The sequence below is a fragment of the Xenopus laevis genome, chromosome 8S (assembly GCF_017654675.1).
Source record: "Xenopus laevis strain J_2021 chromosome 8S, Xenopus_laevis_v10.1, whole genome shotgun sequence".
In the NCBI taxonomy this organism is placed as follows: domain Eukaryota; kingdom Metazoa; phylum Chordata; class Amphibia; order Anura; family Pipidae; genus Xenopus; species Xenopus laevis.
In genome coordinates, this window is record NC_054386.1 from 229190 (window position 1) to 255219 (window position 26030).

At 42.8% G+C, this 26030-nt stretch overlaps 1 protein-coding gene across 1 annotated transcript in view; it reads left to right on the forward strand.

Moving 5' to 3' along the window:
- Nucleotides 1-26030, forward strand: part of plxna3.L (plexin A3 L homeolog) — a 72442-nt gene that overhangs the window by 32519 nt on the left and 13893 nt on the right. The window contains exons 6-25 of the mRNA XM_018232174.2: nt 2554-2677; nt 2759-2912; nt 4550-4649; nt 5593-5707; nt 7227-7427; nt 9224-9320; nt 11828-12018; nt 12104-12249; nt 13024-13144; nt 13986-14122; nt 14209-14379; nt 15122-15215; nt 15312-15554; nt 22000-22143; nt 23295-23529; nt 23635-23777; nt 23868-24124; nt 24967-25033; nt 25160-25306; nt 25501-25660. Of these exons, the coding sequence (XP_018087663.1) occupies nt 2554-2677; nt 2759-2912; nt 4550-4649; nt 5593-5707; nt 7227-7427; nt 9224-9320; nt 11828-12018; nt 12104-12249; nt 13024-13144; nt 13986-14122; nt 14209-14379; nt 15122-15215; nt 15312-15554; nt 22000-22143; nt 23295-23529; nt 23635-23777; nt 23868-24124; nt 24967-25033; nt 25160-25306; nt 25501-25660 (3047 nt within the window). The remainder of the gene's footprint in view (nt 1-2553; nt 2678-2758; nt 2913-4549; nt 4650-5592; nt 5708-7226; nt 7428-9223; nt 9321-11827; nt 12019-12103; nt 12250-13023; nt 13145-13985; nt 14123-14208; nt 14380-15121; nt 15216-15311; nt 15555-21999; nt 22144-23294; nt 23530-23634; nt 23778-23867; nt 24125-24966; nt 25034-25159; nt 25307-25500; nt 25661-26030) is intronic.

Here is a 26030-nt window from a genome sequence, read left to right on the forward strand (position 1 = left end):
AGACAAGATAACGAGATTACAAAGTCTCGTGAACACATTACTAACCAAGCCAACCCATTCGGCCAGACACTGCATGAAGGTCCTAGAGGTCATGGTGTCGACCATAGAAGCGGTTCCATTTGCCCAGCATCACCTCAGAGATCTGCAGTGGAACATTCTGATGTCCTGGAAACGGAAGTCCCTACTAAAAGAGATTTGTCTATCACAAAAGACTCAAACATCCCTTCTTTGGTGGTCAAACTCCCACCATCTCTCCGCAGGAAAACCCCTAGGAGAACCTCAATGGCATCTCCTAACGACGGGCGCAAGCCTGTTCGGATGGGGAGCAGTGTTAGAGGGACGCTCAGCTCAGGGCAGGTGGTCCCAGAAGGAACGCTGCTTACCAATCAACCTGCTTTAAATCCGAGCAATTCACCTAGGCCTGACTCACTGGCAACAGGACTTGTCCGGCCAAGCTGTGAAGATACAGTCGGACAATGCCACAGCAGTGGCTTACATCATTCATCAAGGCAGCACAAGAAGCAGAGGTGCCCAAAGAGAAGCCTGCCTCATCCTTCAATAGTCGGAGAAACATCATGCCCAACTGTCAGCTATATACATCCCAGGCCTTCAGAACTGGGAGGCAGACTTCCTCGGCCGTCAAACCGATCATGCACCAAAGGGGCATGCCAGACGTCGACCTCATGGCAACAAGAAAAAATCGAAAGGTGCCGGCCTTCTTTGCCCATTACCGAGACCTGCTAGTGCTGGAAGCAGATGCTCTCGCAGCTCCCTGGAACTTCAGGCTAGCCTACGCCTTCCCTCTACTTCCCCTGATACCCTCGCTCAGGAAGTTACAGAGGGAGCACAGCACACTGATCCTCATAGCTCCCAAGTGGCCTCGACGCACCTAATACTCGGGCCTCTTCAATCTTTCCATAGTGGAACCATGGACTCTGCCTCCTCGTCCAGAGCTACTACTACTCATGTCTAGCCAATCTGAACTTGACTGTGTGGCTCTTGAGACCAAGATCCTAAAGAAGAAGGGTTTCTCTGATGCAGTAATTAGCACCATGCGGGCAGCAAGAAAACCTATATCCTGGTGCCTACGTCATAAGAGGAACTTTGAAGTGCTATCAGTAAATTTAACCTCAAGGAAGGTTTAGCCTTGGGCCTCTCACTAGGATCCCTAAAATCCCAGACTTCAGCCCTTTCCGTACTCTTCCAAAAGAGACTGGCTCTCCTTCCGGACGTCAAGACTCTCTTCCAAGGGGTAGCACACGTAGCTCCCCCACTTAGGCCACCAGCGCCCTCATGGGACCGGACACTGGAGCTTAAAGCATTACAAAACCACCCTTCGAGCCAATGGCCTCGGTCTCTTATCCAGTGGAAGACAGTTTTCCTCCTGGCAATAGCCTCAGCCAGGCGTGTCTCTGAGCTCTCCGCCTTATTGTGCAAGTCTCCCTTTCTCATCTTTCACCTTGACAGAGCGGTCCTCCGCACCTTACCGTCCTTTCTACCTAAGGTAGTTTCAACCTTCCACCTGAATCAGGAGATCATCATTCCAACATTCTTCCCTTAGCCTTCCAATCCAAAGGTTGTAGAGCTGCATACACTAGACCCAGTCAGAGCTCTTAAGTTCTACCTACATAGAGTACAAGACATCCGCAAGTCGGACACTCTATTCGTCCTCCCTTCAGGACCCCGACAGGGTATGCCAGCCGCAAAGTCTTCTGTCCCCAAATGGAGCAAACAGGCCATACACAGTACAGGGTCGAGCTCCACCTGACAGAGTAAAAGTTCACTCCACCAGGGGGATGAGCACATCCTGGGCTTTCAGAAATCAAGCATCAGCTGACCAGCTCTGCAAAGCGGCCACGTGGACTTTGATCCACTCATTAACAAACTTTTATTACTTTGATACTTTTGCAACATCTGACACGCTTCGGCAGGAAAGTTCTTCAGGCTGCCATGGCTTCTTCCACATAGGGCCTATCCTTCCCGTCCTGAAGATAGGGGACAGCTTTGGGAAGTCCCCACTGTCTCCTGTGTCCCCCAAGCCGACATGGAGAAAAGGAGATTTTGTGTACTCACCATTAAATCTCTTTCTCTTCAGTTACTTGGAGGACACAGGACTTCCCTCCCCTGATAGAGGCCCTCTCTATCCGTCTGACATGGTTCTGGCCATAGCCAGTATGTTACAGTTCAAATTATTAAAGTTATCATACAGTTTTTCGGTCACTACTTTGTTACAAACTGATTTAGGCTCCGCCTACTGCTGGGGTATAGCCAGCCAAGAAGTCACCTTTTTTATTATTCTGTTGTGTCCTGCCTCCTAGTGGCATTAGCTGTACCCCACTGTCTCCTGTGTCCCCCAAGCGACTGAAGAGAAAGAGATTTAACGGTGAGTACACAATCTCCTTTTTGCCTCTGCATTGGCTGCCCCAGACTGCCCCTTTCTGAGTGTTGAGAGTTGGGCTGTTTTTTTGATGTTTTCGTTGTTGTTGTGTTTTTTTTTTTTTTTGTTTTTTTTTTTTGCCACTGCAATGACTTTTACCCAAAACTCTTAAACAGGTGCTGCCGCCGAAGTGAGTGTGAGCGAGCTGAAGAGCCAAACCGCTTTACTGCTAACATTAGTCAGTGTGTACATTTGGAGGTGACCCCAAACAATGCATCAGTCAGTGTCCCCGAACAGATGGTAGGATGTTTCCCATTTGTGGATTGGCTGGGAAAAGGAATTTCATGTCTCTCATTCTCTTATTGCTTTTATTTTTCATAGCTGACCCTCTCTGTGAGGAATGTTCCCAGTCTGTCTGCAGGAGTTACCTGCTTGTTTGGGGACATGGCTGAGAGTGAGGCCACAATTGGAGATGAAAACATCCACTGTTTCTCTCCCTCTGCTCCCCAAGTTCCTGCAGTGATTGGGGGGTCCGGTAAGTCTGAACTATGCTCTGCTTCCATGCCACCCCAACAAATAATTCCTAAATATGGCTTTGAATAGACTAAAGTACACTGTGTTGCTCATAGGCAATAATTGCAATTCATGTGCACTACTATATAAATATATTTAAATAAATAAAATCATCATATTAATTCTATGATACAAATTGGCTAGATGCTCATCCTAAAGCTGGCCATAGACGTAAAGATCCGATCGTACCAATCATCGTACCATCTCCCGACCTGCCACTAATCATTCCGATCAAATAAAGTACAAAAGAACAGATGAGCAGATGTTCTGCCCCTGACAGCAATCGTACGAAAGTTATGTCCGACCAAAGTTTCAGTCTCCCTCTGAAAATCATACAATCGGCAATGCATGCAGAGATATTATAACCTGTCCGATCGACCAGACTAAAAATATCGGTACTCTCCACACACGGTCCGAAAATCATACGAATCCTCGATTCGTACGATCAGATCTTTGCGTCTATGGCCAGCTTTAATTATGGGTTGCTTTTATCTTATGAATACAATACAAAAGTTATGTAGGGTGCCATAGGAATAGGATTATCCTTGCTTTTACATATTACATGGGCGTTTATCTTTTTGGACTAACCTTTAGCATCAAGGTTATCTCTCAAAAGAGATACAAAATTTCTACTCTCAGTAGCTTTTCATACCTCTTGTATATTCAATTGTATATTCATTCCTATATATAATGTATGACAAAATTGTTTAGTATAGCTTCCTACTTTGAGCACCCTACAATAATCTAAGCCTCTCTTTTATTTGGCAAATTGCAGTGCTAATTATACTCTTAATTATTTAATGCAGCTATTAGAACTCTTTCATGTCTCACTGTATGTATGTATGTATGTATGTATGTATGTATAACTTACTATTGCTCTGCATGACCCAAGTACCCCCCCCCCACACGCACACACATACACACACACACACCTCTGTATATTACAATTCGGCAGAGCTTTCTGTGAAATACTTCTATTACATACCTCCCAACATTTTGGAAGTAAAAAGAGGGACAAAAATTTTTTCGGCACGTAGAACAGTGAAATGTTCTGACCATGCCCTTTCTGTGGCCACACCCCCTAATTACCATGTTCATTTCACAACATTTGGCAGGTTATGAAAGTTTGAAATTAATTCTCCTTATAAACTGTTTTTTTTTGTGTCTCAAAATTGTTACAAAGTATCTTATTTGCACCTGTTAGCTGTTCTGGGCTTTCTGCTAAAAGCCAGTTAAGTGAGAAACTTTGTTTCTTTTTCTGGCTGTTCAGTGCAGAGAAAAGAGGGACTTTCCAGTACAAATGAGGGACTGTGGGTTGAGCTGTCAAAAGAGGGACTGTCCCTCGGAAAAATGAACAGTTGGGAGGTATGCTATTAGCAGTATTCTATTGGCAGTAACTATGTAAACCAGCACAGTACTCCCTCCACCAGAACCTCCCTCCTCCCACATTAATACTAACTGGCAATACTCTCAACTGCTAACTTAAATCATATCATACATAACAAGCTTAAAGAACTACATTCTGATTTCTGAGTTTAGAATTCATAGCTACGCAGAACAGAAATATCTCCTGTATTTATAAATGGCTTTGTGTTTTAGGTGCCATTCACACTATCCAGATATACCTGAAATCCAAGGAAACTGGGCTGACATTTGCCAGCTCTGACTTTGTTTTCTACAATTGCAGTGTTCTCCAGTCGTAAGTTTAAACACAACCATGACTTATTGGTGACTATAAATCTGACTTCTGATGTTATTTGTAGTGATGAGCAAATTTTTTCACCAGGTTTCCCCGCAAAAAAGAAAAAAAAATTGTCTAGCATCAAACAAAATATATTGCCTATAGGCTTCAATGCATTTTGCAAATCTGCCGCTGTTTCACGAATTTTCGGCGAACCGAAACAAGTCACATTCACTCATCACTAGTTATTTTTCTTGTTATATGTGATGGCCATGAAACGAAGAAATTCACTGGCACACAAGACGTGCTTTAGCAGGGCAAGCCCTTGCAGTTTTATCAATGCAATGTGCAACAATTTGGGGACACTCCCTTTTGTCAAGCAAAGGGACTTGACAAAGGGTAGTGTCCCCGAAACATTGCATTAATAAAACTGCAAGGGCTTGCCCTGCTAAAGCACGTCTTGTGTCCTATTGAATTTCTTCGTATCCTGTAAGTGAGATGGCCGACTCTTCTAACACTAGGGAACAAAGATAAGGTAACTGGGTACATAAGGTGTGCGGTCTTCTCCAACCTTATATGTGATGGCCCACAGGGATTGGGAATATCAAAGGATTCCTGGCATCTGCTTTAGCATGGTTTAAGGAAGATTCATAACCCAGAGGATGTGAGGTATCAAAGCAGCCGATTCATTGAGTTTAGTAGTATTTAGGGGAGTATTAGAGGGTCCCAGGGACTGGGTTTCTCCGTATGTAGGGGAGATATAATCAGGAGGAACTGGAAAGATCAGCGGGTGAATGAATTTGTTAATGTTTAGGGGAAGGTGTCCTGGCCAGAAAGAAGTAGGAGTGTCAAAGTATTGTCTTGATTGGGTCTTTCACTTTACCTAATTATCTCTAGCTATGACTGAGGGAGCTGGCCAGTGTATGTACACAATGTCCTAAAAAAATCTCTTTTTGTGCAGGTGTCTTTCATGCGTGAGCAGCCCGTACTCCTGCCACTGGTGCAAGTATCGTCACTTATGTACTCACAAGGCTGAGGAGTGCTCCTTTGTTGAGGGACGCGTTAATAGCACTGAGGTATGAAACATATTTGAGGAGCGCAGCTGAGCATGAGAAATTTCTGTGTGCCCACTGAGGATTGGTGGCTGCTCTTGGGTACTTTTCTAAACCCTGGAAAACAACTTTTCTTTCATCAATTACATCTGTTAAGGCCCATATTCTTACTACAGGGCAGCTTCTTTCTCTTTGCCTACCTTTATTTCTGCTGTTCGTTCCCATTTCTTCTACTTCTATATTCCAGACTTTCATTATCAATTCTTACTCCCTTTCATTGAGCTTCTTCATACTGCCTCGTGTATCATTTTTTTATTACTATTTCTTTCTGCCTGGTGCCTTCTTATGTATGTATGTATGTATATTTTTATTTGTAAAGCGCTCCTTGAGGGCAAAGCACTGTACAACAAAACAATAAATTAGTAGTAACAAACAAGGGGTCATTGGAATAAAAAGTAACTAAGTGCATTATTAGAATACAATTCACATAAATATAAAATATAATTAGAATGCAGATTAAGTGCTCAGTGTCAAGGAAACAAAAGGCTAGAGGACCCTACCCCGTAGGGCTTACAGTCTAAATGGGAGGGTAACATACAGACACAATTCAGAGGGGTATTAAGGTGCTGTGGGTTACAGTTTGTTACACTGTTCTATAAGTGCCAGTTCAGGTGTTATCCAGGTGCTCCGAGAGGTAGTCTTTGAGTTTTGTTTTGAAAACATTGAGGGAAGATTCTCTCCTGAGAGATTCAGGAATGACATTCCAAATATAAGGAGTCAAGGCAAGAGAGAAGGGTTTGATACGGGAAACAGCAGTAGTAGTGGGGGGTACAACCAAGCGGTTGCTCTGAGAGGAGCGGAGGTTTCGGGCAGGAACATATAGAGAGACAAGAGATGAGATGTAGTGAGGTGCAGAGGAATGAAGGGCTTTGAAGGTTATGAGGAGACGTTTATAAGTTATTCTTTGTTTTATAGGAAGCCATGATAAGGATTTCAGATTCCTGTTTGGTCCTCTCATTCCTTCTTCCTTTGCTATTTCTGTAATTCTACTTCCAGCTGTCTCTTCTACCTTGCATTCCCTTTACATCCTTCTCATTAATTCTTCCTCCATGTGCCTCTCATTACTCTTTCCTTCTATTACACCACTCCCTCAGTGGTCTTCCCATCTCTCTCTCTCTCTCTCTCTCGCACCCCTACTTGTTCCCCCTCTCACTTACCTTTTGTCAGCAGGATTTAGTTCCTAGCTGTGGTGTTATCACTTGAACACGAGCTTTCACACTCATCTCTAGGTGTCGGGGGGGGGGGGCTGATTTCTTAATCTTGTGCCTGTATATAATTGAGTGCTGCCTTTTCATTATCTAATTCTTAAAATACATTGGCTTTTTAACACATTTTCTTTATTTGCCTTATATTTTAGATGATTCACCTCTACTGTAATTTATAGAGTTATCATAAGTCACCAAGGAGTTTCATGACCATATAAAAGCACAATATGAGGTCAGGTAACGTCAAGGTGACCCAATACAAATTTTATATTTAATAGGGTTGTCCAGAGATTATACCAACTGGTGAAATATTAATTCCTGTTGGAGTAGTGCAACCAATCACATTGAAGGCCAAAAACCTGCCTCAGCCTCAGTCCGGCCAGAAGAACTATGAGTGTGTGTTCAACATCCAAGGGAAAGTGCAACGTGTCCCAGCTGTGAGGTTTAACAGCAGCAGTGTGCAGTGCCAGAATACCTCCGTAAGTTTTCCTTGCCAAGTGACTTGTGTTCCTTGTCCTTGTGTGAGTGTACAAAGGATCATTACATTGGTGGCACAGTCTTTCTTGTAATGTCCCAAATCACTTCTATTGTGTTATAATCCCCTGGCTATGCACACCACTTGTTTAGGTTATTATTTTTAGCTCTGTCTCTCTCAGTGAGAGTCATAGCTAAACCATATGTCATTTCAAGTGTCTGTTGTCTCCCTGATAATTTGCGCACATCCAATAGGGATGGTTATATGGAGGCTGCTATACGGGGCAGTTGGAGGGTTAAAGGAACAGTGGGGGATGCTATGGGTGGGGGTTTATAGAGAAATGACCAATAGATATCTGGCTGGTAAGTAAATCTTGTAAGATGAGTACTGTGTTGATTCATTGATCTGGTCTGCTCCAAGCACGCCAAAATAGTGATTACTTACCTCTAGTACTTCATAATAGAGGTACTTACATATATCTTATATATCTTAATTTCATACCTGATGTGAGAAGTTGTGTACTAACACCATTGCTTACCTGGCATGAGAGAGCTCAGGTACTTCATTAAATCCCTATTTCGAATACCTTTCACACTAGGGTAGATGCACTCACACCAATTCCTTATCTGTACTAAAGATAAACCCAGTTTCACATTCTGTTGTGTGACAGAATAATGATAATTAAGACCAATTCCCTCTTGTGGTTGGCCCCATAATAAGGGATTGGTATAAGTGCAGTAGAACCTCCATTAAATTGAGAGATTGGTGTAAGTACCTTTAACCTCTGGTGCTAAGTGCCATAGTATAGATTGGTGTCACTGTGTGAAAGCCAGCAAAGTGTGTCCTCTGAGAGTCTCTGCTGTAGTTGAAACCTAGGCTCATGGCTTTTAGCTGTTCCTGCACTAGGCATGTGCACAATAATATTTAGTATCTTGCCTATAGCTGTGGGATGGATAATTATTTGTGATAGCATGCAGGGGTTAACCTTGCTGCAAGGTCTACTCAACTTGCTGCAAGAGTTCATTGTGCTGAACTGGCACAAGGGACCATTCTGATACCATCCTTCTGTTCACTGGGTCATAGGATTGGGAAAATAGATTCCCCCCACTTACCGGTATTTATATATTTCATCCCTGCTCCTCTCCTACTGGGTCTTTGTCCTAACTCACCCTGCCAGGAAGGGGTTAATGTATAGCAGAACAGAACAGGCTTGTATTTGAATGAACAAGATGCTGCTTGTTGCTAGGGGGCAGAGCCATACTGTTACTATGGAAACAGAAGGGAGCAGAAGAGCTTTATCCCTGCCCACCCCCTACCTATTTTCAGTGGTGGTTTGTGCTTTTGTAAGGTGTCTGAGCTGCTGGTTCTAAACATAAACTTGAGAATTTAGTTTAATTTATATCTGTGTACACCCTAAGTGTTCTGTGCTGAATCTGCCCTCCATGATTGCATTTTTAGTGTGTGTGATGTATGTACATCCATTGATATTGTGCTAGAAGACATAATTCTAGTTGGGGCCACTTAGGTCTCTGCAGCCGGTCACTGTATGTCTCTGCCTAACACTGCCCACTGCCTGCTCCTACTGGCTTTGTCTCTATACAGAGGTGTGCTGGAGCTAGTTGCATTATAACTGCCATTAGTAGCTGTCTTTATAGGTCATGTATCTGTTCATGAATGCAGCAGCATTACTAGAACGCATGATATTTGTATGTGTATGTATGACTGTGGTACATACAGGTTTGGACATGGAGCTCTGTGCTGCTCCTTTGCTACATCCGTAATGTTATTTCTCTCTTGCAGTACACTTACGAAGGCAATGAGTCGGGAAACCTTTCTGTGGGTTTCTCTATTGTGTGGGACGGACACTTTTACATTGATAAGCCATCCTCATTTAAGGGTAAATTAAATCATATGTCATTGCAGTCTGCATTTCTCCTTCCCTTATTCTGATAAGTATCCTATATGCCTTGTGGTCTCCCTCCTACGTATATTGTTTATTTCTCCTTCCCTTACTCCCTTACTCTAATCCCCCATATGCTTAGTATTTCTCTCTACTACATACAGTCATATGAACAAGTTTGGGAACCCCTCTTAATTCTTTGGCGTTTTGTTCATCATTGGCTGAACTTTCAAAGCAGCAACTTCCTTTTAATATATAACATGCCTTATGGAAACCGTAGTATTTCAGCAGTGACATAAAGTTTATTGGATTTACAGAAAATATGCAATATTCATCATAACAAAATTAGACAGGTGCATAAATTTGGGCAGGTAGAAGATTTACAGATTTGTAGGCCGCGCACTCCTGGGACACCAACACGAACCGCTCGTCTCCAAATGTTTAAAAGGTAAACTCTTTATTGTTAAGACATATAGTCAATCAAACAACAATAGCGTCTGAGGTCTGACGCGTTTCGTGACAATACACTTCCTCAGAGACCTCTGAGGAAGTGTATTGTCACGAAACGCGTCAGACCTCAGACGCTATTGTTGTTTGAAAAATCTTCTACCTGACCTTTGGCGTTCCTTCCTAGTGACGGACTCGGGGCTGGCTGCACCCGGGTCACCATCCCTGCAGGGTAAGATTCGCAGCTCAGCTTTCACTGTTTAACTATTTGTACAGCAGACTTGAAGAACCCGGTGTTTATATTCAGGAGTGGGGTCCGGGGCAACGTGCACCCGGACCAACCAATGTCTACGGTGAGCAGGGTTTAGTCCGCTTTTAAGTTTATTAGCTGGAATCTATACCTGCACTTTTGTCGTGTTTAGTAAGATTTTAAAAAATCTCAGAGCCGGACTTGTTCTCTTTGTAAAGTCATAAATTTGGGCACCCCAACAGAGATATTACATCAATACTTAGTTGAGCCTTTTGCAAATGTAACACTCGCTCATTGTTATGACCAAATAACTAAATTTTGTCTCATCGGTCCAAAGCATTTTGTTCCAAAATGACTGTGGCTTGTCTAAATCGTCTTTTGCATACAACAAGCGATTCTGTGTTTGTGTGAGTGCAGAAAGGGCTTCTTTCTCATCCCCCTGCCATACAGGTATCCTTTGTGCAAATTGCGCTGAATTGTAGAACAATGTACAGATACACCTGCATCTGCAGCAAGATCTTCTTGCAGGTCTTTGGAGGTGATCTTTGGGTTGTCTGTAACCATTCTCACAATCCTTCGCATATGCCGATCCTGTATTTTTCTTGACCTGCCAGACCTGGGTTTTACAGCAACTGTGCCTGTGGCCTTCCATTTCCTGATTCCATTCCTTACAGTTGAAACTGACAGTTTAAACCTCTGAGATGCTTTTTGTAGCCTTCCCCTAAACCATGATACTGAACAATCTTTGTTTTCAGATCTTTTTAGCGTTGCTTTGAGGATCCCATGCTGTCACTCTTCAGAGGAGAGTCAAAACAGAAGCACAACTTGCAATTGGTCACCTTAAATACCTTTGCTCATGATTGGACACCCCTGCCTATGTTCAAGGCTTAACAAGCTAATCAACCAATTTGGTGTTGCCAGTAATCTGTATTACATGCATGCAGATTAGCAAAATTACAGGGGTTCCCAGATTTTTGCACAGCCAGTTTTTCACATTTGATTTAATTTCATACAACTAAAAATCTTTGTTCAGAAAACACCCCAGTTCTCAGATGTTCCTGGGAAATGAAAGACATACCACTGTTATCTTGTGGAGTAAATTGATATGCAGGCTGAGAGGGCTTCCCAAACTTTTTCATATGACCGTAATGTGTGCTCCTCCTGCCCCCCCCCCCCATACACACACCAGGCTGATTATTGGCCAGTGGATACACACAGGGTGAGAGACAACCCTTGCACTTTTATCAGCCTAAACCTGTGATTGTACCAGGAACTAGGGATGCACCGAATCCTAATTATTTGCATATGCATATTAGGGGTGGGGAGGGAAATCGCGTGACTTTTCGTCACAAAACAAGGAAGTACTTTCCCCCCCTTTCCCACCCTTAATTTGCATATGCAAATTAGGGTTCCGATTCGGTTCGGTATTTGGCCGAATCTTTCACAAAGAATTTGGGGGTTCGGCTGAATCCAAAATAGTGGATTTGGTGCATCCCTAGCAGGAACCACTGCATTTGGCCTAGGTGCAGACACACAGCGGGTTCTTCAGCTGAAATGCATACTCAAGAATTTTGGCAGGAAATCCACTTCATGTTCCTGTACCTGGGCGGAAGCAATGTCTCTGGGTGCATTTACGTGGTTAGGCTGATGCAAGTGTAAGAACTTATTCTTGCCCTGTGTATATCTGCAGGTCAATAATCGGAATGCTGTGGCAGTAGCATTATTCTATTTCCCCTTTCCATATGCTTTGTATCTTTTCATGCTTGCACTTTGCACCCTGAGATTGTCTTTCTCTGTCTGTTTGTAGCTTTGCTGTATAAGTGTCCAGCTCAGAGAGAGAGCTGCGGTCAATGTCTTAAGGCAGATCCCAGATTTGAATGTGGCTGGTGTGTATCTGAGGGAAAGTGCCTCCTTCGCCAATACTGTGGCAATTCCAAAACCAACTGGATGCATCTAAGCAAGCGGAACATGCGCTGTAGCTACCCCCGAATTTCTGAGGTACCATTGACACTCATTTCTTGTTGGTTTTTTTTGTCTTGAGTTATTTTACAGAAATATTAACACTTGTTTTGTGACTCCTTAGATACAGCCACTGACTGGCCCCCGTGAAGGGGGTACAAAAGTCACAATTACTGGCTCCAACCTTGGGCTTCATTACAAAGAGGTGTGGGTTCAGGTGGCAGGAGTACAGTGCACATCTGTGCCCTCTGAATACATCAGCGCAGAGAGGTAAGTGCTTTGTTGGTTTTGCCATTGAGGTTGTAGAACTTACTATGAGTGTGAGTGGTGCATAATGCTTAGTGAGGCAGTGATCGGAATACCCTTAGGATGCTGGGGGGTACAGTGATCAAGCAAATGCTCCAGGGTCTCAAGATACTAGCTCATTTAATAAAAATCAGGGCCTCTAGCTTGATGTCCAGCAATTGGTTTAGAACTCCTTACTTCAGGGCCAGCTGCCATATTGCAAAAACAAAGCGGTAAACATAAAGCACTATTTTAACTCTGGAAATGCATGAGACCCCTCAGTCTGCAAGGTGACTTACAATGTGTAAGAACCCTATTGCACTGCTGAAAGGAAAGGATACCAGCACAAGTTCAACACAAACACAATTTGGGCAACAATTCCTGCATGAGCAAGTGCTATAGCTTGGCTTTCCATGACCATTTCTAGTGTATGATAAGCACTTAGGAGTTTGGGGCTGCACTGGGATGGGCAATGCAGCTCACTAGCACTCTTCCAAAAATGAACTATGGCTTGCTCTGTATGGACTCATGACTGCATTTGTTCCCTTGCATCCCCTTAATTATCTAAATATAACATCACTGTGCTGATCCAGTTCTTGTGGAGTAATCTTTCATAGACTAGCAGCCAGCCATTTCATTCACCAGTGCTCATGGAGCTGTATATAAATGGACAAAGCCCTATGCACTGTGTGTAAATCTAGTTGGAAAATGAGACCTTATTCCCACATGATCATAATATTCTGCCTGTATCTTTGTCAGGTTTGTCTGTGAGATGGAAGAGTCATTAGTCCCTAGTCCTGCTCCAGGTGTAGTGGAGTTGTGCATCGGTGACTGCAGTGCAGAATACCGGAGCCACTCGGACCAGCTGTACACATTTGTGGTAAGAGGAAAACCTCTGAGAGGTCCGGGAACATGAATGCTACAGCAGATCATAGTTTTTCTTCATTAGAGATCAGGAACAATGTACAGATTTATTTGGTCTGTGATTAGACTGCAGTTACAGGGCAGCCTTAAGCGCCTTCTGGAGGTGTTATGGGTCATTGTTACATAGTTAGATCAGATTGAAAAAAGTCCATGAAGTTCAACGCCTCCATATGAAACCCAGCATCCATACACACACCCCTCCTTACACTCACATACACTATATATACTCATATCTATACTAACTATAAATTTAAGTATCACAATAGCCTTGGATATTCTGCTTCTTGTCCAAGAAATCATCCCAATCACTTGGTTAAGAGTCACTTCTTAGAGAATTAAAGGTCAGTCTTTGGTATGTATGAAATGGGTGTCTGTTAATTCATTTGGATGGTAGGATGTGTCTTTCTTGTGGCTTAGTTCAGTTAAATCCTTAAAACTTCAGGTCAGTCATGGATGAATTGTCTGGCTGCTTGGCTTATTTGTGAGTGGTGGGTTTCAGCTCTGTTAGCTCTGGGTGATGGGAATGAATGCTCTGGCTTCTTTGTGCATTTAAGGTTTGATAGGATGGGTAGTGGGTTGGATTACATACCTTGGACATTTGACCAGTTTTTCTTGACAAGGTTTATCATATAGGCAGTAGTAAGTCATATTCCTGGGCAATATTAGCATTATTTATTTTTATAGGAAAACAGGTACATATTTCGGTGAGTATTTTTGGCAGTATTAGGTCACAGAGCTGAGCATGTGTCCTGTGACTTATTAAAGACTCATTTGGTAATCTGTCATACTCTTCCTAGACCCCGAGCTTCCATGCTGTAAGCCCCAATAGAGGCCCATCCTCGGGGGGGACACATCTCACCATCAGTGGCAGAAATCTGGATGCTGGCAGCTCCGTGACTGTGTTACTGAGAGACTCTGAGTGCCAGTTTGTCAGGTTGGTATTTGCACCTGCTTTCTGTTAATGTGCTGTGTTTTTGTAATAGTTTGCTATTGGTGTCTTATTCTATGTTTGCCTTTCAGGCGGACTCTGCGGGAGATTATCTGCATCTCCCCCTTTTCATCTCAGGGGCCCAAACCTGCACACATCACGCTCCGAATTGATAAATCTAATATTCTAAACATGGATGTGATTTACCAGTATACAGAGGATCCCACCATTTCTCAACTGGAACCAGCCTGGAGTATCCTAAAGTGGGTGTGGATTGGAATTACTGATATAGTTGCCTTCTGTGCCTAGTCCCCCTGCCCCCACAATGACCTTTTCCCTGAGCATAGTCCATTTTATTTTCCTGTCCCAGAAGTTGGTTCCTTGTCTGTCTTCGCACTGAGAAGCCTTTCCATGCCCCCCTGCTGCTGGAACTTTGTATTGCCTTGCCTCCTGCATCTTCTGTATGTTCACCATTAGGTGGTGCCTTGCCTCTTGAATGCTTAGCCCTTAAGATGGCCATACACGCACCAATATTATCATATGAAAGAGCTTTCATATGATAATCAGTGTTTGTGGTGGGAGACAAGGTGACCAATATCGGTAAAAAGCCTTGGATATTGGTTGTCTCGTCTTTTAGGCAGGACTGAAAACTTTGTCCAAAACATTGTAACATTAATGCTGAATCCTCAAATAGAGCTAAAAAATTATTTTTGTTTTTACCTGCATATCTGACGATTCAGCTCTTAACTTTAGTAGAGTGAACGAAAGATATTTTGTTCGGCCAATGGTGGTGGGAAAGATTGTAACTGTAGCGTGTATGGCCACTTTAACATTAACTCTGTCTAGGATCTTACCTCTGTCTAGCTATGATGTTGTGGCGGATGTTCTCACTACATCTACTTAGCCCACTAGGAGTAGATTGTTGCTCTGCCCCTGGTAAACAACTTTTTGCAAATATATACATTGTACTGCAACTTGTGATGTAAGTCTTTTTTCTCTGGGCAGTGGCAGCACTTGGATCACTGTGAGTGGCACTCACCTTTCCACCATTCAAGAACCGCAGGTTCGAGCCAAATATTCCGGAATTGAGACCATCAACGTGAGTTACAGTTCATCCATAGCTTTGCTGTAATAATCATGTAGGCTCTGGCAGACTTTAATGTTCTTTGTTACTTTTTCTGCTGTGCTTTCTCAGTCTTGTCAGGCAGTGAATGACACATTGATGCTCTGCAAGGCTCCAGGTATCTACATATCAAATGGGGAAGCCGTTCAAGAAGAGGGGTTACAGCCAGATGAATTTGGATTTATACTGGATAATGTCACCAGCCTCCGTACCCTGAACTCCACCATATTCACATATTATCACAACCCGACCCTGGAATCCTTTGGGCCAAGTGGAACCTTAGAAATTAAACCAGGATCTCATGTTATCCTTAAGGTGGGGCAGAGATTTAACTAAAAGGACTCCTTTAGCTTTTTTCAATTGATCTGTACTAAAAACAAAGGGAGTAGGTGGACGGTATTGTAAAAGGCAGACAAATGAGGACTGTGCAACAGTACTACACTTTACAAACTTTGCATCTCAGGGCATCACACCCTTTCTCTCCCTGCTGTAAGATATGTGTCTGCTCTCTCCTTGCCTTATTGCCTTGGTTTCCTTTGTCCCCATCTCTCCTTACACAGTCACATGATATCAGCCATGCGGTTTCTGGATTGCCTAAGGCCCCCCCTGTAGGCTGCATGGTCTTTGTTTGCCTAATACAATATCTTTTTCTTAGGGGGCTGTTCTTTCTCAATTGTGCTTAGAACAGGGGAATACCTATGGCGCAACTATGGTGGGAGCGGCACCCAGGGCCTGCTACACATCCTGCACCCGGGCTCGGAAGAGGATATTTACATATGCTGCCATAGTTTTATGGAATCTCTCCATTTAAGTAATTAAGCGTTTTCTCGGGACAAAATCTGCCCATGTGAGCAGTGATAGGGGCATCTCATTAATGCCTATTACAAGAGATGTTAGGTGGAATTGTGTGATATTAGCCTTTAAGCGATCTGAGGGCCATAAAAAAAAAACATGGGACTCTAGCTGGGTAGGGTTTGGGTTGATCAGAGTATCAGCTTGTGTGAACAGCTGTGTAAAGTTTCTCAATCCCACACAACTGTCAAAAACCAACAAGGTGAACTATTATGAAAATGTAATACAATTACATGGAAATAAGGAACTTCCTTAAGATTATCTGATATTTTACTTTTGTTTGTTGTTTTCTCTCAGCAATCAGTCTCTCTTATGCAGGAGTCTGAATCCGTCAGACCCTACTGATACATGATGGGGCCTGCTGTAAGGTGCATGGGTAACAGCATTCTAATTATTGCTCATGCTATGTATTGGGGTTTAGGGCACCCTCGGTCTATAAAATGGAACTTTACTGTGTCAGTCTGTTGGCTGGCTTATATGGAGACAGGTTAATCTTATGTAAATTTCTTTATGTAATGTAGTGTAAGCATCCTGTTCAGTTGCAGAAGATCCAAGTGTAGTATTCTCATAAGTAAATGTAAAGTATATGTAAATTATATTTCCCTGGCCATCCCTCGTCAGCATTAACTAATTGGGTAACCGCTACCCCTACAGATGCGTCTGCAAGCAGTTCCTTTTAAACCCTTCCCCTACTTCCTGCCTTGTCTTTTTTTTTCTTTCTCCTTTGCATCTCCTTTCAGGAAATTAGCAGGGCTGGAAATAGGGGTAGGCAGAGTAGGCACGTGCCTAGTGCGCAAATCTGGGGGGGTGCCAGGAACGTACCTGCTATGTCGCCTACCCCATTGTCCGGTCCCGTCTCTCCCCGACTGGCGCTGATACTTTCTTCGCAACTGCTCATGCATGCCCGGGCGCAGGTTTGCGCATGCGCACCTGAGTGTAATTTCGCGCATGCCTAGGGCGCCTGGCCAGGATTTTGTCTTGGATTTTGCAAGCTGTCTCTCATGGTATTAGAGAAGCATCTGTTCAGCCAGGCCCTTCCAGCCCTAAGGAGAGGGAGATGCTTTTGGAGGAGAACTCGGAAGATGAGGAGTCTGAAGAGGAGATGGGATCCTCTTTTGATATTAGGCTCATTCCAGCTTTAATGAACCATTAAGCATTCCCCAGTTCTCCAAGAGGAAGAACAGCCATCTACTTCTCTTTTTATCCCTAAAAAGAAAAGAGAATTTTTTCCGATGCACAAGGAGGTACAAGAATTAATTTTTGTTGAGTGGCAGAAGGGTCCTAGGAGAGTCCCATGGAACCAAAAATGGAGAAGTTTTATCCTTTTCCTTCAGAGGTCTCGGAACAGTTGGATTTCTTCTCCTACAGTTGACATGCCGGTTTGTGCGATTATCTAAGAAAACAGCCATATTGACGACCTAGCAGCATCCCATGGAGAAGAGAATTGAAACAGAATTTAAAAAAAATATATGGTTGCTGCGGTGATGTTGAGGCTATTTGTGGCTTTAATCTCCATAATCAAGGCTCTCTCTTTGTGGACTGAAGCAGCTGCAGAGAGAGGGATTGCTGATTTCTCAGGTGAACAGATTTTACACCTGGACGATATAAATATGGCATGTCATTTTTGTTTGGAGGCAGCAGTTGATCTTACTAAACTGGCAGGCCAAAATATGACTTTTTCGGTTGCTGCTCTTTTCCTTATCCCCGGATTCGCCAGGCTTTGTGGTTAAAAGTTTGGTTTGCAGATACAGCCTCTAAGAATGTTCTTTGCAGATTGCCTTTGGACGGGAAAATGTGGTTTGGAAAGGCCTTAGATAACACAATTTCTAAATCTTCAGGAGGCAAGAGCTCTTTTCTTTCTCAAGCTCCAAGACGTTTTAAGGGCAACAGGAGAGCTTTGTGCCTAGGTGAAGAGAAGAGTCAAGATCTTATAAACCAGGCAGAGAATTTTTCGTGCTGCTTCCTGGATGTCAGGACAGTCTAATGTCTTCAGTGGATTCAGACCTAAGGAGTCCAGGTCTCCAAAGGGACAACCTAAACCGCAATGATGCAATGACTACCCAGATTTCAGTAAGAGCGAGATTATTGAAGTTTACTCAGGTCTAGGCAGAAGAAACCAAAGATGCCTAGGTGAAGGCTGTGACTTTAAGAGGATACAGAATAGAATTCTTTTTAACACCATCACATGATCGTTTTGTGCAAACTTGTGCTCCGTTGGAACAAGCCAAAACAGTTTTTTTGTTTCAGAAGCTGTAAGTCAAACAGGCTGTGGTGCAGGTGCCAGTAAAGCAGCAAAAGAAGGCCTTTTACTCTCCACTGTTTTTAGTTTGGAAGAAGACTGGTGACATTTAGATCTCAGGGGAGAAGACCGATTTTTAGATCTCAGGGAACTGAACAATTTAATAAGAAATTGTTCATTCAAAATGGAATCAATCCAGACAATCAAGAAGTTCTAAGTCCTGCGGACTGGCTCGTTTTCATCTATGTTAGGGACGCATATTTACACTTTCCCATTGCAATCGAGCATCAACGTTTTCACAGATTTTGTTTCCAGGGGAAGCATCTTCAGTTCCGTTGCTTACCCTTCGGCCTCTCTACATCTAGCAGAAAATTCTCTAAAGTGCCAGTAGTTTTAATCGCAAAATCGAGGAAGTAAAGCATAGATGTTTTCCACTACCTAGATGATCATTCGGTCGTGGCTAGAGATCCAGTTCCATTAGAGATACATCTGGGGAAAGTGATCACAGAGATTCAGCTGGTTAATAAATCTTGAAAAAAGTCAGTTAGAACCCTCATAGAGGCTGGTTTACTTGGGGGCCCAAATAGACACCAGGATAGGGGGATGGTCTCTCTCCCACTAGAGAAGATATCCAGGATAGTCAAGATGATGTTGGTCTCTCAGGCTGAATGTATTCCTGCAGGACAGTTCACGAGTTTCCTAACTACTTTGACTTCAACCATCGGAGTAGTTCAGTGGGCATAACGGTGGTCCATATACCAGGAGTTCAGAAATGAAGGACCGACCAGTTGTCGTCATATTGTCGATCAAGGAGAGTGGAGTTTGAACAATCATGTCTTCAAGTCAATTAAAAATACATGGGGAATACCGGAATTAGATCTTATGGTGACAACAAAGAACAGCAAACTTCTGAGATTTTTTTCCAGAGTTCCTTGTGTAGAAGCTGTGGCAATAGATGCATTTGCTCACAGTTGGGATGGCCTGTGGACATACATCTCCCCCCTTTTCCATGATCTTCAGGGTGTTCATGAAGATCCTTTTTTTTCAGAGTGGAGATCATCTCTGTTCTATTGGATTGGCCAAGGAGGCCTTGGTACCTTCTATTGTTGGACAAACCAATGAAACTATTAGTGAATGTATTCAGACAGGAGAGATACGTTGAGCCAGACATCCCTGTTTCATCCATCACCTCATCAGTTAAACAGGATAGGATGAGAAACATGGATTGTTCAGAAGCAGTCTGGACTGGCAGTCAAAATAGGCCCTGGCATTCCAGGTACAAAGAGGCCCAAACATTCCCCCACAGCCCAATAATTAATGACTTTTTATATGGCATCTTACAGCAGCCCCTCTGGCATTGCCAGAACCGACAGATTGCCAGTCCGCGCCTACACTCATCAGTACCTTTTCTAAATCAAGGAAAAATAGTACCATCACTAAATATGATTTGGGGAAACTTTTTGTTCTTGGGCTCTACAGGAGAGCGTGGATGCTAAAAAGCCTCAAATTCCTCAGGTATTGGAGTTTCTTAAGAGTGGCTTAGACAAGGGTCTTAGTGCTAATACACTCAAGGTGCAGATATCGGCACTGTCAGTAATGGGTATACAACTTAATAACCATCCATTGGTGGCAAGATTTCTAAAGGCTATTATGAGTATCAGGCCTCCGGTTAAAGATTTAGTACCTCCTTGGGAACGACCTCTAGTCTTGAGGGTGTCATCAAAAGCACCTTTTTTCCAGGGAATGAATTTATATTGTGAAACCTGACCCTTAAAATTGTATTTTTGGTAGCTATTGCTTCGGGGAGAAGTGCATCAGAGCTTCAGGCCCTGTCAGTTGAGACTTCTCATACAGTTTTTAGTGCCCAAGGGGTAACCATTAGGCCAGTTCTTAAATTTTTGCCGAAGATTGTCTCCAGTTTTCATGTTAATGAGCCAATTTTTCTTCCAACTGTCAATCTCGAGGAAGAAGGCAGTCTTCTTAATTCGGTGGATGTTAAATTACGTTTACGGACATATCTATTTTGATGCAACCTAATCTATTCAGAACACAGGGAAGCTGTTAGGTGCCAGAAGGGGGCAGGCAGCCTCAATTGCTACTTTGCTAAGATGGATTGTAACTGTGATAAAGAAGGCCTACTCACTCCATGGACAAGAAGCACCTAGGGGAGTTAAGGCACATTCTACCAGGAGCATGGCAGTCTCTTGTGCAGCAGAAGCAGCAGTATCCACGGAAGCGATTTGTAAAACAGCTACTTGAGCCAGCTCTAATGCTTTCAATAAGCATTATCGTTTAGATGTTAGGGCTGTTAAAATAGCAAATTTTATGAGGTCATTCGGTTAGCGGTTGGAGCCAAATAAAATTATTTCTGTAGCAGTTTATGGTTTTCCCTCCATGATTTTATTGCTTGGGTATTCAACCGATCAGTTAATGCTGACCAGGGATGGCCAGGGAAAGGAGGAATTTATCATACTTACCGTGATTCTCCTTTCCTGGCCATCCCCCTGGTCAGCATTCCCACCCTATTTTGGGAGCTTTGTTACAATTAAAAGGCAGGAAGTAGTGGAGGGGTTTAAACTACTTGGAGACGCATCTGTAGGGAGAGTGATTACCTGATTAGTTACTGCTGAGTTAATTTTATCATACTTACCATGATTCTCCTTTCCTGCCCACCCCCCCTGGTGGGCAGGAAAGGAGAATCAAGGTAAGTATGATAAATTCCTTTATAGCCCTGCCAGTTCTTCACATACCGACCTGTTTGAGCAAAAATGAGAATGAACCCATTAGGCTGCAACCATTAGCATTTTATATAAAATGAATATAAAATGGTATTAAATTATTTGCTTCCCATCAGTAAAGAGAGCAAAGGCTGCTTCCAGATCAGGTGGTTCTGCTTTGTGTTCTGTGCTGGAGATTGCTTCTTCCTTACACAGAACCAAAAACATTGCTTGTTACAAATTGTGTACAGCTCTCAGATCTTCAGCATATTGACACTCCACTCCGATTTAACCTTGCTAGAGTTAATTCTCCCCGGCCTCGTCTGCCTTCCATATTATTCATTAACAAAATGCAATTTGAAACCATGTGACTTCTTCTGCAGAGATTAAAGGGGAAATAAAAAAATCTTTATTTCATGCCCATATCTCAGTCTCCCAGGGTACATCAGTTGTACACAATAGGATGTTGCTCTAAGAGCCTATCATGCTGGTCAGTGTCATTGGACACCTACATGTGAGACTTAAGTGGACATCAAGCCCTTATTTTAGATACTTGACTGGCACAGGGATTGGCCATATAAGAACTCCTCTTGCATGTACTCTACCGGCCAAGAGATTAGGTGAAAAAGGGATAGCACCGTTTCTAGCATTACAGGGGGAAACCTCTTCACTCTCCCTATTGTGTTACTAAGGACCTGGAAAGTATTCAGATATTTAGCTCCAAATGTTCTGTGGCCTGTACCACAAATTCAGTTAAGAGCAACATTTTTGTAGGATGGTGAAAGAGAGCAGCTTAACACTGTAATACATTACATGGAATGAAAGATCATTTTAATGCCGAAGGCTAAAGAGGCAGCAGCTGAAACCTAAATTAGGAATCGCAAGGTTTAGAGCATAGAGCAGAGTCCCAAGTATCTTTTGGCTGAGTGTATTATATCTGTTTCCATTTCAGGGAAAGAATCTGCTTCCAGCAGCTCCAGGAGGGGCCAAGTTAAACTACACTGTGCTGATAGGGGACCAGCCATGCTCTCTGACTGTGTCAGACACTCAACTGCTGTGCGACTCTCCCAGCCAAACGGGAGAGCACAAAGTCACAGTAAGTGTTCCATTTCATCTTCTTTCGCCCTGTTGTCTCTGCACTTTAGCACATCATTCTCTGCCCTCAATGTTTGTCTGTACCTTTTTAAAGGGCTTCCTAATGGAACAGTATATATCTTTGGTTTCTGTTATTTCCTGTTACTTCCTAATGACAGAGAACTTAGAAGTAGCTTAGAAAACGAATTGCAAAACAAAGTCTACTGAGAAGCCCCTCCGTATTGAGTTGCACAAAAGCTGCTCCTTAGAGAAGGGAGGGGTTTGTTCATTCAAAGTTAGATGGGAGCTCTGAGCAAGTTGCCCTGTTTGTAAAAGAAAGGGGAAGTTTACTGAAAATAGCCCAACTATAATATAATAAGCCTACTCAAATGAAAGCATTAGAATGGTAAAAAATATGAAAATATATAGACTTTTTTTTTACATTGAAATAATAGGTGTATGCTGTCCCATTAAAGGGAAAAATACCCAACTTGTTAACATAACTATACAGCCAAAATGAATATAAATGTAATTTTTTTTCATACAGACATACCTTATTGAAAGGAAATTAAAATCTGTCATTGACTTGTAGGTCATTTCCCTACCATGTTCTCCATTCAGTCTGAAAAATGTTGTTTGTGTATATAAGGAAAATATGTGTATAGCCTATATCTGTAATAACACTGATACAGTAGCACAGCCTAACAGTCCTCTTGACAACTGTGCAGTTATTATTATTTGCACACAGAAGGAGGCACAACAGATCAGAAGATATGATCAGCAGGGCTTATGACCCTCATTTTGATTGGGAATGCTTTTGAGCCTGCCCGATACCTAAACCTAACACTACCTGCTACTTTTCCAACATGAACCTGAATTTGTCTTCTGCTTTGTGACCAGCACCCAGCCAACCTATGTATGGGGAAGGGTTCTGCTTGAAGTTTGAACCACACAAAACCACATTTTTTGCCTGAACCTGTCCAGACTGCCTGGTCAACCTATTCATCACTGGTTGGGTAATACAGATGCATGGTTTGCATGAATCTGACTACAGAGATACGTGTGCAATTGCACAAGTCGAAAAAATTAGGCATATGAGCAAATGACATTGTTTATCTGGCTGAGCAAGATCCCCAGCTCCTGTATGACATTTCCATCATTTCTTCCCTTTAGATTTTGGTTGGTGGGATGCAGTTCTCTCCAGGCAGTCTGCGAATATATGCAGACAGCTCCCTCACCCTACCAGCCATAGTGGGAATAGGAGCTGGAGGAGGGTTACTGCTTCTTGCTATTATTTTTGTTCTCATCGCTTACAAGAGAAAGACAAGAGATGCTGATCGCACCTTGAAGAGGCTTCAGATGCAGATGGACAATCTGGAATCACGTGTAGCCCTGGAGTGCAAAGAAGGTAGGAGCTACACCGTTTGCTTTATGTGACATATACCATACAAAGGTTGCTCTTAGTCTTGGAAAAAATGATTGGCTATATATTGTTTCTTTTTCCTGTTTGCAGCATTTGCAGAGCTCCAGACTGACATCAATGAGCTGACCAATAACATGGATGGCGTTAAGATCCCATTTCTAGATTACAAAACATACGCTATGCGAGTTCTTTTCCCAGGGATAGAAGATCACCCTGTACTGAAGGAATCTGATGTATGTTATCCTGTTACCCAACTCGGTTTCTTTTCTATTATTGCAAGATTGTGTTAATGTGTAATATATGGTTTATTGCTCTTCTTACAGGTCCCCTCCAATGTGGAGAAAGCCCTGCGGCTTTTTGGGCAGCTTCTAAATAACAAAACGTTTCTGCTGACATTTATCCACACTCTTGAAAGTCAGCGAAGTTTCTCTATGCGGGATCGAGGCAACGTGGCATCTCTGACCATGGTGGCTCTGCAGGGACGGATGGAGTATGCTACTGTTCTGCTCAAGCAACTTCTCAGTGACCTCATTGAAAAGAACTTGGAGAGTAAAAACCACCCCAAACTGCTACTGCGGAGGTGAGGATTGCGAAGGACATTCAGTAGAAATAGTGGATTTAGGTTTGCCATATTGAAAATGGTAAAGTTATGGAATCCTTTTTACAAAAGTTGTTGTACAGGTAGATTTAAGAGTTTAAATATAGAATTTAGATGTGTTTAGCAGTTAAGAAACTACAAGGCTTCTATGATTATTACACACAGTGCAGTACATAACATACTGTGTATCCAGGGACTAGAACAATTGCCATGGTGATATGAGCACCATCTATAAGGGGAGTAAACAATGTATACACCAGTAGATCCTGCTAGCAGACAGAAGGGTGCCAATCTGAGGAAAAGAGGCTACATGTTAAGAAAGGAAAGGGTTGTTACAGGGAAGACCCTCTTTGGCTGTGAATGCCCACTTTCCAGTTTGTTTGGTACTTACCTCTAATGGTTAGACGTCTGGTTAGTAGACTTTCTTACCATGTGGCTGGTGGAAGAAATTCATATTCATATGCACTGTGTGCTTTATTTGGTTGTCATATATTATGCTTTTTATTTTACGTTATTTAGTAACGCTTTCAGGTGATATTTGGCAAATGCAATAGGTGGCTTCAAGGAAGGGTTGGATGCCTTTTTAGCAAGGGGGAAAAATACAGGATTAATGAGATTTCAATGAACTTTAAATGCAAAATTGATCTAGGATCTGGGTCAGTTGCCATGTAGAGGTCAGAAAGGCAGGCTTATGTATATCCCTTTTCCTTGACAAGGTAAAGAAGGTGTGAATCTTCAGTAAGTGTCCCCCTAACCCTTACTGCCCCATCCCCCCATGTGCACCCAGAGACACTGATATCTCCGTGTCTGCATTTTGCCCCCAGGACAGAATCTGTAGCAGAGAAGATGCTGACAAACTGGTTCACATTTCTGCTCTATAAGTTCTTGAAGGTGAGAATCATGCTGCATTTTAGCTTACCCTTGCACTGACTGAGTTGTGCCTTGCTCTGGAAATGCATCAGTGCATAAATATGCAAGCAGTATGCCTTCATTCTGGGCATTGAATTTGTATTGCAGGAGTGTGCTGGGGAACCGCTCTTTATGCTCTTCTGTGCTATCAAGCAGCAGATGGAAAAGGGACCCATCGATGCCATTACTGGGGAGGCTCGATACTCACTGAGTGAAGATAAACTCATCCGGCAACAGATCGACTACAAGATGCTTGTGGGTGCCTTTTTGGTTCTGCCTGCTCCTATTCTGAGAATTCCATCACCCCTTTTACATTTTATAATCTTCCTTCCTAATGCCCCTAAGCCCGTGTTTTTGTAACTGCCTGCCCCAGCTGCTCTTTGCTACTCACTCACTACATCTTTTATTTGATCTCCAGCTCTCCTTAAGTTTCCCTTTTGTTTCCACAGACACTGAGTTGTGTTTGTCCAGACAGTGAGAATGGCACAGAGATCCCTGTGAAGGTCCTTAATTGTGACACAATCACACAGACCAAGGACAAGCTGCTGGATGCTGTGTATAAGGGCATCCCACACACTCAGAGACCAAAGGCTGAAGACATGGACTTAGGTGAGTTGGAGAAAAACATCTGACTGGACCCTAGGAACTGGAGGATTCTAGGAAGGGAGAAATGTTTTAAGATAACACAGTGGCATAACTTAGAAGGGTGTAACTACAGTAAAGGAGGAGAAAGGGGATTGTTCACCTTTAAATTAACTTTTATTATGATGTAGAGTGATATTCTTAGTTTGCAATTGGTTTTCATTTTTTGAATTTTTTAGCTTTTTATTCAGCAGCTCTCCAGTTTGTCACTTCAGTAATCTGTTTGTTGGGGTCCAAATTACCCTAGCAACCATACAATGATTTGAATGAGAGAGAGGGCCTAAAGGGAAAGATGAGTAATAAAAAAGTAGCATCAATAATGCATTTGTAGCCTTAC